Source organism: Siniperca chuatsi, linkage group LG1 (genome assembly GCF_020085105.1).
Source record: "Siniperca chuatsi isolate FFG_IHB_CAS linkage group LG1, ASM2008510v1, whole genome shotgun sequence".
NCBI lineage: Eukaryota > Metazoa > Chordata > Actinopteri > Centrarchiformes > Sinipercidae > Siniperca > Siniperca chuatsi.
Window position 1 is genome coordinate 8,473,348 of NC_058042.1, and position 14,899 is coordinate 8,488,246.

General features: G+C 38.2%; 1 protein-coding gene across 1 annotated transcript in view; it reads right to left on the reverse strand.

Annotated features, from left to right (window-relative positions):
- Window positions 1-13: 13 nt before the first annotated feature.
- Window positions 14-14,899, reverse strand: part of LOC122873928 (A disintegrin and metalloproteinase with thrombospondin motifs 7) — an 88,762-nt gene continuing 73,876 nt past the window's right edge. Inside the window, exon 24 of the mRNA XM_044191299.1 lies at window positions 14-4,095. Within this exon, the coding sequence (XP_044047234.1) occupies window positions 3,953-4,095 (143 nt within the window). The 3' untranslated portion in view covers window positions 14-3,952. The remainder of the gene's footprint in view (window positions 4,096-14,899) is intronic.

Here is a 14,899-nt window from a genome sequence, read left to right on the forward strand (position 1 = left end):
AAATGACTTGTAATTTGCATTTTTTCACAACTTTTATTTCGTAGTATAAAGCACAGTGTATAAATATCCATATGTAATAACACATCACAATGAAGTTTACAGTAGATTAAAAATCTAGGTTAAAAGATTGTAGTTAGCCAACTGATTGCTTTGAAAAATCCGTTCCTCATCCATAAAACCTGTTGTTTTGTAAATCTGAAACATACTATCTTCTACACATGGTGGATACAGACTTTTAGCCTCAGTCTTTCTTGCATGATTGTAGTGTAAATAGCATGGTATCATGTAGCTTAGCCCCATCTGTGACCTCAGCACTCTATACATAACGTCATGGTTCAGTCCCATGACGTTCCCTACTCAAACTTTAGGGGGAAAATCGTAATGTTATTTCGTATCCGTTATCCAGCAGCGGACTTCAAAGGTATTTCTGTGGTGTTACTGATGTCTGCTTTTTGCCTGGAATGAACAAATGTTTGCTCAGGGCAAAACCAACATTTTAATCCAACATTTCCACAGATTGTGCCGCTCCTCTCTACCCTTCCTTTCAGCTGAATCCTACATTTAGTCTGTTGCGCAGCCACGGCAGTAGTCTGCGAAAATATTGAACTTAAATGGTGGTTTTGCCTCGGACACGCATTTGATCTTTCTGGGCAGACAGAAGACATCTGTGGGAAGAACACAAATATATTGTTTAAGATACAACCCACTGCTGGATAACAGATGAGGTTTGTGTAGGGAATGCTATGTGACCGAATCACAAAGTAGTGTACAGAGTGCTGAGGTCACAAATAGGGTTAGTATGTAGCCATCAAATGCATACCAAAGACCCTTTTGCAGGATCAGTTGGAAACATCAAACGGTTTGACTAACTTATTACAAATCTGCCAGTGACAGTTATCATTTCAGCCGGTAAAATCAATGGTCAATGACTGAAAATGAGTAATTATGTACTTCTGTCTGACATCAAGGACCAATTGTTGGAAAAATTAATTTTGCCCATGATCCCTGTAAACTCCATATGTGCCGCACTAGAATAAAAAATTTGACAGGCATAGCAACAGTAACCAAGGAGGGAGCGGCTTATCGTATAATCAAATGGATATAATTTTGACATATCAAACTGAACAAGGCAACATATGAAAATTGTTTTGAGTGCCTACCTGTAACCTTTAAAGAAAAATTCACTTTAACACATCAATGTAAAAAAAATAACAACACTTTCATTGTTTTTCTGCCAAAAAACAGCCCTTTACATATATGCATAATATAGGTAGACAAGGCAAGTATAATTTACTTTTAATACACATAAAGTAAATAACAACTCTGCACTATCAAATAATAATCACTTATGACTTCTAACTGTGTGAGATGTAACTACACTCCAACTGTAACTTGGTTCCTGTGTTGCTTGTGAATACAGTTGCCTGAGGAAAGTATGTACGTTAGTCAACAAACAGGTTTTGTGTAAGATTAATTTCCTTCAACAAATGCCTTAAGACCACATCTCCAGAGACATGTTTACATTCCACTCTTCCAACAAAGAAATGTTTCTTTAAAGCTGCAGCGCTGCTTCAAAAGCTCTATTCATGGTACGATCCATAGACTATACTGTAGGCACCTTATCTCAACTGACAGTGTTTTACAAAACATAGACCGCCCCCCCTTCTCCTTATTGAATTTATTTTTTGTTCAATATATCAAAAAGCTTTTCTACACATATTTCTTTATTTATTTATTTTACCATTAGACATTAAACAGCATAAAGAAATACAGGATACGATGGCACTGCAGCTGCCTGGGCTGGACTCCATTGATAAGCTTAAGCTGCTTTTCAATTCCTGCTGAAAAGACTCTGAATTGCAGCCTACATACTGTACATGTATGTGTCAGTGCAACGATTCTGAATCCAGGAACGAGCAGAAAAGACGAAAGTATGAAGAGTCTGAAATAATTCAGTTCCTCCAAAGCAACCACAGTTGCATAAGTAAAATACTTAATATACCTAATACCTTAATACACTGTACTAAACCTAATGTGATATGACACTGATGTCGAATAACTCCCTCCATTTTGAAGAATTTCAGTATCACTTGAAAAAAACTTGTATTCTGAAATGCTGAATTTGACTCATATTTCAATCAAGTGGTTAATAAAAATAATGCATCAAATTATCCAATATTCAAGTAGATAAGGCACTGGGCCTGCCAATACCTGACCCAAAATGTTTGGAGCCTGTGTGGCCTCTAGCACCAAGTATTTCCTGCAGCTCCACTTTTCACATTTACATTTTAATTTGTGACTTTGAAAAAACGTGTGTGGTGAAGACAAAGTGTTACATTACACAACTATTACTGATACAACTACCACAAAAAAAGGCTTTTACAAGCTGCTGTGGACATTAAACATTACAACTGACCGTTTGCCAAACCCCGCCCCCGAACAGTGATTGTCCAATCATAGCTTAGCACCTGTAACTATGCATGGCAGGCCTGTCAAGCTCTGGATTTCTCCACATGTTGAAGCGGTGTAAATGGGGCTGTAGTAAGAGTGATACTGTCAAAAGTTTGGAGGGTGGTGTCTTTTTATCCTTTCCAAGAAAAACACAAGAACAGAAGTGTAAGGAATGAATTAAACAGTGTGCTCTACTGTAAGCTGCAAATATTAGCATAAAGTTAAATACATTCTTGTGTGAGGTTACAAATTATGTGTGTGGGATCATGGATTATACTACATCAGAGTTTAGGCTAATGTTGCACTCCAGCAAACCCAGCCGAACTCATTATCCAAGACATTATCCGAGGGTTACGTTTGCCAAACACATCAGGTAGTCAACATCCCTAAAGCCTATTCTCTTGTAACATTAAAAGCAAAAACATACGGATTGAAAATACAAATTTAAAGCAACCTGCTTGCTTACACTTTTCCTTATCATATGTATAATACTAAGACTAACTAGCTCTATACTGCAGTACAAGAACAATGTTGCTGCTTTATTTCTATGTTTACTACATGAATCATCAGCTGGTGAGATGCTAACTTTTTGCCTGGGACATGCAGCTTTAGCCTCAGTGTTTTAGCAAAATATCACGTATGTACCCATCAAATGAATATTTAAGACCTCATTAACAGGGGTTCTTGTTTCAAAACGAGTCAGCATTACAAAGTCAGCCTGAGATGGCATTTTTAAACAGCTTGTGGAACTAATGTTAGCTTAGTTAGCTAGCTACAGCTGATAAAATTTGCTACAGACAGTTGTCATTTCAGTGGGCCGAAAGGACAGTTGGACTAGAAATGAGAAGCCTGTTTTTGTCTACTTCTGTCTGAAATCAAGGAACCATTGTTTAAATATATCTGCCATTGTTATTGTAAACTGCATATGTGCCATGCGAGATCAAAAACAGGTGTAGCAACAGTAACTAAGGGGGGAGGGCAGGGCTTAGCTAACGGTCAATTATTTATAAATGTCACATGAAGCATTTATGCACCCCTTATTTTTTGCTTCATAAGACTTGTACCACATTATACATAAAACCACATTGTGAATTGTATACCTGTTTTAATCTGTTCAGTTTCTGCTGCTGTCAATAAAATGAAAGCATTGTACCAACCATAAAGGTTAATGAGTGGTTTATCTACATGTGTAATAATCATTATTAAGCTGAGACCCCTTATGTAGCACCGTATCTGTTACAAAGAAATCTTGATTCATACAATGTCATCCTGGTCAAACTGTATAATATAAAAATTGCAAACAAATATTTACATTCTCATTGTTTTGCTAAGAGAGAGGCTATACTTTGTTACATTTCCAATTAATTTCAGCCATGCAGAGATTAGTCTGTAGTGGTGAGGAAATCAGGAAAGGGCTCAGATTATTGACTTGAAATGATGATTTATATTTCATCACTCAGTGCTGCAATCAGTGTTCCTGTTGATGAGTGTTTGTTGCACCTCAGCGGCGAGACGTGCTGCTGGAGCGGGAACGCTGGCTGCAGGTTTTGCAGCACTGTGCTCGTACGTTGGGCAGGTGGCAGCGGCCGAGCCAGCGGAGAGTCTGACAGAAACGAAACGTTAGCCGATCAAGACAAACGGCTCCTGTGTGGGTGACAGAGAGAGAGAGGGGTTACACACAGAGATTAGATTTACGCTTTATTCGGTTACATCATTACACTGAATCATCGGCACTATGTGAGGGCTGTAAGCCACTTAACATCATAAGACTTGCCCTTTAAGTTGAACAGTGACAGATGTGAGAAATCCCACAAATGCAGCTCATGAGCTTTTGTCCTTGGTTCAATACAGATAATGCTTAAGTGGCCCGCTGAGGATTTCTTCCTGTCCTGTGAAGGAGGTGGAAATGTTGCTGCTCCATTACTATCTATGAAGTGTACTATTTGGTTCAGTTCACTGGATAGCTGCTGGATAAGAGCTTAGCCTTTTGCTCTCACCTCCAAAATCCTCAATCGGTGAATGGTGTACCGTTATAGTAAAATATCGGGCCCTTCAGACGTGTGGGCTGGTAATCTGCAGATGGAAAGGAGGGTAACCTTTACTACTACAGAAAGTTAAACTTCCACGTACTACTTGAAAAAAATCTAACTGATTGACGATTTTGAAAACATTTCATCAGAATGTTCCAGACACCTACAACCACACACAAAAACCACACAATGTTGCTCATTAGCTCCCGACGGTAACTCTGTGCTGTGGGAATCTGCATGCAGAGAGACCTTGAGACTGAATGCAGGTCATTCATCCACTTGACCTTCTTCCACTCCCTTTTGCTTTTCCCAGACAACATGCACACCGACTGCAGACTATATGTTAGGCATTACTTTAGCTTGCAAACAAATATTCAGATGCACCATAAATCATAGATCACTAACAGTGGTGCCATAACAACAAATGGCCTGTAAAACCTCTTTATAAAACAGGAAAAAATCTAAATTACATTTCCATTAGAGATGCAAGGACATCGCATGCGAGTATCTTATATGTATGCACACTTAAAGAGAAGAAGACAACCTCAATAATGCACACAAGGCAGAGCTGTAGTCAAGACCATTTGTCTTGTCCAACATGAGTCTACAGAACTCAGTGGGTTTGGGGTCAAGACTGAGTCCAAAATAGAGCTTAAGACCAACACAGATAATGCTTAGAGGCCCGCTGAGGATTTCTTTTTGATCAGAGCTTGTAGATGCTGAAAATGAGAAAAAAAGTGTCTCTGTTCTTTTATTCTGTAGATAAAATAAGTGGATTCAAATAAAACCAGACACCTCAGAGGGAAGAAAAGCAAAAGCAAAAACCCTGATTAGTAGTTAGTAATGATTTTTTGGATTGGATTTTCTCCCCTGTTTAGTGCTACAAAATATAGTTTGAACTTGATTCTGAATTAATACAGAAAAACAGTTGTGATGATCAGCAGCAATGTAAACAAATTCCCCACTTGCTTTGAAAACATGAACAAGAGCTTTCTGAAGAAAGAAATGTAGAGATAATCTTGCTACTAAAAATGCTTTTCCTGGTGTGGGAGAGAAGATGTATACACTTTGTAGGGGATGTTACATGAAAATCTATACTATGCAATATTATCTATACACTTCCAGGAAAATGATGATTTGGATCATTTCAGAAATGGCCTTGATGAATGGAAATTTATTTTGTTGGTGACAAAATAATCCTCACATTAAGCACAAGATATAAATACTGTGAATGAAGGAAGTTTATGCTCGTTGAAAGAAATTCTGCATAATCTATTTTATATCGTAAAATGTGTTTGTTTCTGCATAATCTGTTTTCATAACCAATATGTTCAACGAAATCAACGAAAACACTATTGTATTATGAGTTAGAAAGCAACACAGAGCCATGGGACGCAAGGTCACATTGTGCTGTACAGATCCTGGGAAATTTGATGATAAACTCTTTCTGTCTTCAATAAGAGACAGAGAAGACATCTCTCTCAGGAGTTATATCTATTTGTCCGGATCCTCCTTTCCTGTGAAAGCCTATTGTAACAAAGAGAGTGTTATTGTGAGCAAAGGGTAAAGAGTCTGTTTTATCAAGAACATCTTTATCCAAGGACAAAGGAAAGGCAAGTGACCTCTTCGTGTAAACAGTTGAAATGATGTTTCCTGCCTGTGATATCATACCAACCAGGAAGTTTCCTTGTATAATGGCGCAATCATCCATCCATCCATCCATCCATTTTCTACCGCTTGGTCCCCGTTAGGGGGTCGCGGGTGACTGGAGCCTATCCCAGTGACTTCGGGCCTTAGGCAGGGCACACCCTGGACAGTGGCCAACTCGTCGCAGGGCGAACACAGACACAGACAAGGACAGACAACCATTCACTCACACATTCATTCAATACGGGCAATTTAGAGTTATCAATTAACCTACACATGCATGTCTTTGGACGGTGGGAGGAAGCCGGAGAACCCGGAGAGAACCCACGGTAACACGGGGAGGACATGCAGACTCCACCCAGAGAGATTGTGTGATGTTGGTCCGGTCCGGGAATCGAACCCACGAACCCACGATCTCCTTATTGGGAGGCAGGAGCTGTAGCCGCTCTGCCACCGTGCACCCCATGGCGCAATCAAGTGGGTAAAAGTGTAACAGCATACGATCAGGTGACCAGTTCATATCCAATCAGGAATATCCTTTCCCCTTGGGCGGAGCGCACTGTGGAAGGGAACTTTGGGGTTGATGCCAGCAGAAATGTTCTTGTCTGAATTAATGAATTTAGACCCTTCACATTTCAGATTTGTATGTACTTCTCTGTAATCCGAAGATTAAAACTACTTTGTATGAAGTAGAAGAGTTTCATTCTTTTGTGTCTCAGTGCTTGGTTCCTAAAAACCTGATAGTGGTTATTTATTTAAAGTTATTGAAGGCTGAACAAGGAAAAGAAAATCAACCACAACATGCTATCAGGTAAAAAGTTGGCCTGCTGGCTCCATATTAAAGCCAGAAGCAGAGTAACAGGCTGTGTAAAATCTAGTTTTAACAACAATATCCACTACAGTAAATTCACGTGAACAGGAGTGCTTTAAGTTGTAAGTTTGTGTACACATCTGTCAAGCAGAAGAAACATTTTGACTATCTGCTGCCTGGTCTTTTAAAGCAGCAGAACCATGAAATTGAAAAACTAGGCCAGACAGCGGTTTGAGCGTGGGCTGTTATTACACTTCATCAGACACTCACTGTTTCAGATACTGATATTTTCATTGTATTTCGCTCATTGTCTTCTCATTTAAGAGAAGCTAAGGGCAGGAATCCTTTAGGAATCAAGTTAGTTTTCCACCTGTCCTTTAATTTCCCACAAGCTCTGCTATGGAGTAACTGCCAAGGTAAAAAAAACAAAAACAAAAAACAACCCACAATTTCCTGCTGGAATCTCCGTTCTGCTGAGTAATTTCAACATTTCTGAGAGGCGGATGCAACGGCTGATGGCTTTAACAGACAGCTTAAGTATTAAGTAAACCTCCTGCAAATGTTATGTGCTTTTCAGAGGGAAAGATTTTATTTCTCAAAATTCTCTGAGACCTACAAACCCTCAGCTCAAAGATCAAGTTGAATCTTTACTTATCAGGGTCTTCGCAGTCTGCATATGAAGTGTGACATTATGACTATCAGATTAGATAATTTACATGCTTTTGTATGTAAATAAGGAGGCACAAAGCTGTGGCTCACTGCAGACAACAGATGGCTGATGTTGAAGGCAAACTGTTGACTATTTTAGAAGGGATACTAAAAAGAAAAGTGTAACCGTTATATTAATGAAATAAAAAAGACAAATCAGTATCATCTACAGTGGCTCCGACTGTAAATATGCTCCTTAGCTTTACTGTTCATGAATTATCCTGTTTTAAGTTCTATTACTGTCTATTACTGATATGACTCTAAATCAACTTAAAAACAAAATACTTTATCTTGTTCACACATCTGAAAGAAAGAAATGTACCTTTTAAGATCTGAGAAAATCAATGTAATCAATTAATTGAGAAGCACTTCTTGGCAGTCAGGAACATCTGTCGCACATCAACCCTCTCTCACTTTTGCAGTTGTTTTTACAATACAGCATTTTTTCAAGATAAAACAATCTTGAAAAAATGTGAGATTAGTAGTGACCAACACATTTTTCTTGTGTCTAGAAAATGTTCAACACCCAATGGTCTTGTCATAGTACAGTGGAAAAGTACAGTTCTGTTAACACAATCCAATCATCAACAAGAAGCCACATGCAGTCAGCTTATGCACAAGCTGCAGTGACACAATTGCAGAGGTTTGCCCTACAGTGGACTAGAGCACATGAACTACTACAATCGGTATGTATTAGAGTAGGCATTCATGAATTTTGTGATATCTTGGCAAATATTAGTTTATATGTGACGAGCTATCACCTAAATCAAAATCTGCCCATTTGTCCAATATTGAGATATCTAGTCATTGTGTACAAACTGCCAATGTGACCTGAGGGTGGTGGTAGAGGAAAGGTCAGAGGGTCATGAAAATCATTAGGATTCATCCTCTGAAAACCATGATTATTCACAGCACATTTCATGAAAATCTAACAATTACCAAAACAATATCTTTTCATGAATCAAAGTGTTAGACAGATGGAAGTGTGTCATCTCGTGGTGGCACTAGAAGCAAAGTCAGGGTATCCTCAAAACTATTAGAAATCATATTAATTGGGATGATGAATGTCTATACCAAATTTAATGACAATGCAGCCAATAATTTCAATCCGGTAATATTTAATTTTGGACCAAAATGTTGGGTTTGTAAGGGGCTGTAAGGAAGCACTTTGACACAAGCTTGTTTGCGGAGCATGGCAATTCAGTCTGTACTCCAACCATGGCTGCACCATTCAACAGGGCCTATACATACTGTACTACTGAACCAGCTGCTCCTGCATAAAGCAATTCTCAAAACTCCAGAGTGCAGAATTTCCAATGTCACCCAGATCAGAGAGACTCCATGACATCAACAGGGTACAAAGGTCACAGCTGCAACTCAATACACAGCATTTCCTGTGTGCTTCTCATTTATACACCCCCCATTCACCATCTTTGACCCACTCACCAGCATGGCCCATACTGAACAGTAAACAACAAAAGGGGGCAGTGGGACGTGGGACTTCCGCAGAAATATGCTTTTCTTTCGCTATTTATGAATATAGAACCTTGGGTTGGGTGAAAAGAAAAACACATTCAGCCCCTCGCCCTATGCATCAATGTCGTCAGTGGAAGTGGATTTGCATTTGTTTTCTAGAAAAAAACATCTTATGATCCAACGGTCACAGATGGTTAAATATAGCATCACAAAAGAATGAGCCAGGGAACAAATGAACAAAAGAACAGAGTGAACTGCCACTTAGTTACTTAAACACTCCAACTGATTTATTTTTTATTGATATGGCGAACTTGTTAGCAAACAGTTGCTTATTTACACATCCTGCAGTTATGGAGCAACATTATCATTGATTTGGAGTTGTGTTTGTGTCCATCTGATGAATGTAAGTCCAGTATGCACTCTCTTTTAGTTCTGTTGGTCTCCACCAACTCCTGAGGGAAATTTCTGGCTCTTTAGCTGCTCAGTGCTCCGCGATGTTTACCAGCTAGTCTCTAACTGTGTTTTTCTGCTGTTTCCTGCTGAGCAGTTAGTGTAAAGTGGGTTTTTAGAGCTTTTTCGCAGAAAACAGCTGCCCGCACTGACTGAAAACAACGTTATGGGAGCGCTGAGAGTGAAACAAAACAGTAAAGTTACGGCCGGACAGCTGAACAATGCTATAAAGCTCCTTAAAGCTGAGGAGATCTGCTGATTTAGGTGATAATTCTCTGTAGTTTCATCACCATGAGCGATAGCTTTCACATTATTTTCATCTTGTCATTTGATAAATTGTTATACAAATATCGATTAGCTTTAAAAAGTCAGGCTTGGATCTCTAATGTCCTGTGAAGGAGGTGGAAATGTTGCTGCTCCATCACTATCTATGAAGTGTACTATTTGGTTCAGTTCACTGGATAGCTGCTGGATAAGAGCTTAGCCTTTTGCTCTCACCTCCAAAATCCTCAATCGGTGAATGGTGTACCGTTACAGTAAAATATCTGGCCCTTCAGACGTGTGGGCTGGTATTCTGCAGATGGAAAGGAGGGTAACCTTTACTACTACAGAAAATTAATCATTTCTTCAGAATGTTCCAGACACCTACAACTACACACAAAAACCACACAATGTTGCTCATTAGCTCCCGACGGTAACTCTGTGCTGTGGGAATCTGCATGCAGAGAGACCTTGAGACTGAATGCAGGTCATTCGTCCACTTGACCTTCTTCCACTCCCCCTTGCTTTTCCCAGACAACATGCACACCGACTGCAGACTATATGTTAGGCATTACTAAGGCTCGTTAGGCTTTGATGCAAGGACATCGCATGTGAGTATCTTATATGTATGCACAATTAAACACAGAGATAAGACTAAGAAGACAACCTTAATAATGCACACAAGGCAGAGCTGTAGTCAAGACCATTTGTCTTGTCCAACATGAGTCTACAGAACTCAGTGGGTTTGGAGTCAAGACTGAGTCCAAAATAGAGCTTAAGACCAAGACTGACAGAGACCTCTCCCAAGTCCAAGGCTAAGCTAGGCCCTAACCAGCACCAAGTCGCATTATATTTATTTATCTATATTTGGTTTTCTACATAGATTATTACCAGTGAAATTTCATATTTTCAAAAAGAAAATCCAAAATTTTCCAGGTTTAAATTTACATTATTGAACCACTTTTGGCCCTGCTGCCTACGAGCCCTGGAACGGGGGTCCTCTCACTTCCCATGGTTTATTTCATTCTACAACTTAAAGGATTGTTTGGAGGTTTTACTTTTCCCGTATAAGCTGTTTTTTTTGTAAACTAATGCAGTTTATTGCTGCCACCATGACAAAATAAATTCTGCTCAGTTTCTCATAATGAGAACATTTTCTTGTGTTTTCAAGATCCTTTTCATGTTAAAACGAGAAAAATTTTCATGTTATTATGAAATATTTTCTCTTTATTACTAGATACCAAATTATTCAGTTTTTTACAAGAAACTTTTCTTGTTATGGAACGCAGATATTAAAGTATCTGACAAGAATGGACATCCCTGACAGTGTGAGTGATACACACAAGCCCACATTAGGAATGACGTTGCAGCGGCCTGACCTAAGCAGTGACTTTCCAACTCTTCCTGACCACATCTGCACCTCTTGAGGCTATATGCCAAGGCAATTTATGTTCCAGTGTATGTAGCAAACTAAATAACCTAAAATGTTCAGTGCAGCGTATCAGAATCCATCACCACCATCACCCCCCACCTCTGCCCGGACCAGAAACTGAACACTGCTTGAGATGTTCCATTTCCCGCACATATAGTTTTACATATTTAACTATTAACCCCTCTAAAAGTTGCCTTAAGATAGACTGGTGACTGTCCAGGGTGTACCCACCCTGTCGCCCTAAGAGAGGCTCCAGCCCCCCTGTGACCTTATACAGGAAAAACAGCATAGATACAGTATGGATGGTACGTTAGCAGTGTCTCATCCCAAGAATCAAACAAAACTTAATCAAACCATATTTAACCATATTTAAACCTGTTTTTTTGTAGACGATGTAGGCTACAATCTCTTTTTACACCATATAGGAATTTCTTATAACAACATGCCAGCTTATTAGATTATTGCGAGAATAGTTTGTTTTAATGAGATACGTTGGGTTTGTGAAATAACAAGAATGTTTCATGATATAACAAGATAAAGCGATGTTGTTAAAACAAGAAAAGTTTCTTTTAAAACTTGAATAATTTGGTACCTAGTAATAATGAGAAAACATCATAATAACATAAAAAATATCTTGTTATAATGTGAAAAGGATCTTGTTTGTTTGTATCTCTTGTAAAAATTACAATTTTCTCATTAGAACGAGAAACTGAGCAGAATTTATTTTTGTCATGGTGGCAGCAATACGCTGCTGTAGTTGGTTGGATGTTTTTTGTGGCTGTTTTTTGTGTTTTTAGCTGAAATCAGAATTTAAGCTTTAAGAAGAAAACAACCAATCACGTTTTTTAAGGCAAAACATAAAATGTGCGCAATGTAACTAAATATTAAGGATCAAGGAGTTCAGTGCCCTGCTGTAGTTGAGGTTCAGGGGGACGTATGGCAGACTGAGCACTGAAAATAGCTTAACACATCTGAATGGAGAAAATGTCACTAATGGTGTCATATTGTTTTTTTTTCCTGATAAATGTATCCCATCTTTCAAAATCTCGTGTACAGTCCATGTGAAAGATGAACTCAGATCATCTTCCTGTTATCCTCCTACTGCTGCTAAGGAAACCAACCTTGACTTCATAGTGGGATGTTAATAATGGCCTGCAGCCCAGATATATTGTCAGGCATACAAAAAAAATGGAAATCTGTCTTGGGCTCACACAGTTGCACACATGGTCTTACACGTCTAGTGTCACAGCATTAGTTTCACATAAAAGCAGCTTCTGTGAGCAGCATCCAGTCCACGTTTCATGAGAAGCCACTTGGAGCAGCTTTCGCCTTACAGGCTCTAACAAAAGCATGAACATATGACGAAGAGAAGTTTTATTTTTTGCCATTGATTAGACTGGTACATTGTGTTTATCAATATATCACTGTGGGGGCACTGTATATTGACACATGGCCAGACTTTTCTTAATCTCAGATGAAATGTTGCCCAAGTCAGATCTAATCAGACTTCCTCGCTGATCATTGTCCACATAAATATACCATTAAATTTGTGCGATTTATGCGATGGTTAAATATACCTTCTGCTCCATCACTTTACATTTCCATCACACTTAGTCTCAGGTAACTCTTATGAGATGTTTATGATCTGCATCCAATTACAGTCACGATTGCTCTTTGTTCAGTGCAACATCAGAATGGCTCTAAATTTATATCCAAACCACAGCACAAAAGTGCCTCAACACTCAGTTCCACGTTTCACCAAGTGCCACAAGGCAAACAACACTTTTTTTAGAGAGAGATAATACAGTACTCTCGGAAAAGGTACTCAATGCAAGGTCAGATCTAACTGTGGTAGAATTCTTCACTTCCTGAACAAGGGTGGGTCACATTGCAGCGAAATAAATTATTTCATTAGTTTGTGTTTCAGTGCAGGGTTTTACACTTGTACTTCGGATAGTCTGAATAATATATTTGCTGTAGCTGAATACAATTTTGAAAATACATCTACGGTACTTGGCTAATATTTTACATTTTCTATATTTGTCAGTTTATGATATGAGTTTATGCCATTGTCTACTGTTTGCATGGTTTATTTCTGTAAGTTTCTATTCGCCAAAAACTCACAGAATGATAATTTTTTACTTGAAAAAATATTAAATGGGCATATTTTAGTTAAATGACTTACTACCATTATATCATTATATAGGTAGCAAAGTAAAGCACGGACTCTACACAATATATGCGGTATGAAAAGAATAATGAGTGTAACAGTAGTTATACATTCTTTAAGTAACACTAGTGCTTCAGTATGCTTTTAAAAGGATACTGATAATATTTTCAATTTCATGGGTGTAGCTTCCACCAGTGGAGTTTACCTGTTGTACACTAACTGTAATGTTTGGTGCAGACATGTAAAAGAAAAAGTAGTCTCTGTCCCGATTTATTACTGAGCACTACACTATTTCCAAGTGTCTGCCAACTCTCAAAGAGAAGAGCACAAGTTACTTCAACTCATATCCTTAAAAGCCCCCACAAACAGTAGATTCAAGTGGAGAAAAAAAACGAAAGCAAGGAAATACACAACAGGATTAACATGAACTTCATCTGTTTAAAACTAGCTAATAATTGTCACATTTAAATATAAATACACCATTAAGTCTAAACATGAAAATGCATACCAATGTGAAATAAGCACTAAGCATAGTTTTGTTGATTCCATCAATACCAAAGCTAAAGTTATCATGATTGAGGTGTGCACATAAATTTCTCTCTGACTCACACACAAGATTATTCAGTGCTTCATGAATAACCGTCTGGCTATTTTGATGTGTTTAGTATAATCAGATCTTCACTTTACAACAAATCAAACTGACTTTGATTCAAAAGCTTTGATGAGAAACATTCATACATTTCACTACTACTACCTAACTTTTAATGGATCAGACTGTGTGGAGATAAATAACTGAGTTACACTACTTACTACAAAAACTACAGTGCACCATGAACACCTCTGTCACAGCAGGTATTACCTTTGGTAAATGTGGCAGATGATACATTTTTTGGTTCTCTTATTATATTTTAATATAAATATACCATTTTATATTTTCTAAGAAAAAAAGCGCTTTCTAAACATGACTAAACATTTCTAAAGTGATTTCTAAACATGTCTTTCATCTAAAGGGGTGCGATGTTTTAGTATGAGGCAGAAGGTCATGTGCTGGGGAACATCACGTTTTTAAACTGCTGCTCTGCACCAAAAGCCTTAACAAGACATTAGTCAGCCTTACATTCTCTGAAATTCATTTTTATTTCAGGGAGATTTTATTTTATGATTCATTGTTGAACTAAATTTACCCTTTTGGATTCAGTCTGCTGGTTTCATTGTCTTCTTAACGAGTGGGATTTGTGTAAAACTTTTTTTTAAAAAGCACATGTGAATGTATCACATGTATACACCCTTTTCATACATTTCACATGTGGAATATAATATTTCACATAAACAAATTATTAACTGAGATGGACGGTCACACACAGTATTAACATGGCCAGTTGTTTGCTGCCACGTTATCATATGCCTCAAATATTTACCGTAACACTTTTATACCTCAGTGCCTTCAAAATGTCAGCAAAGCT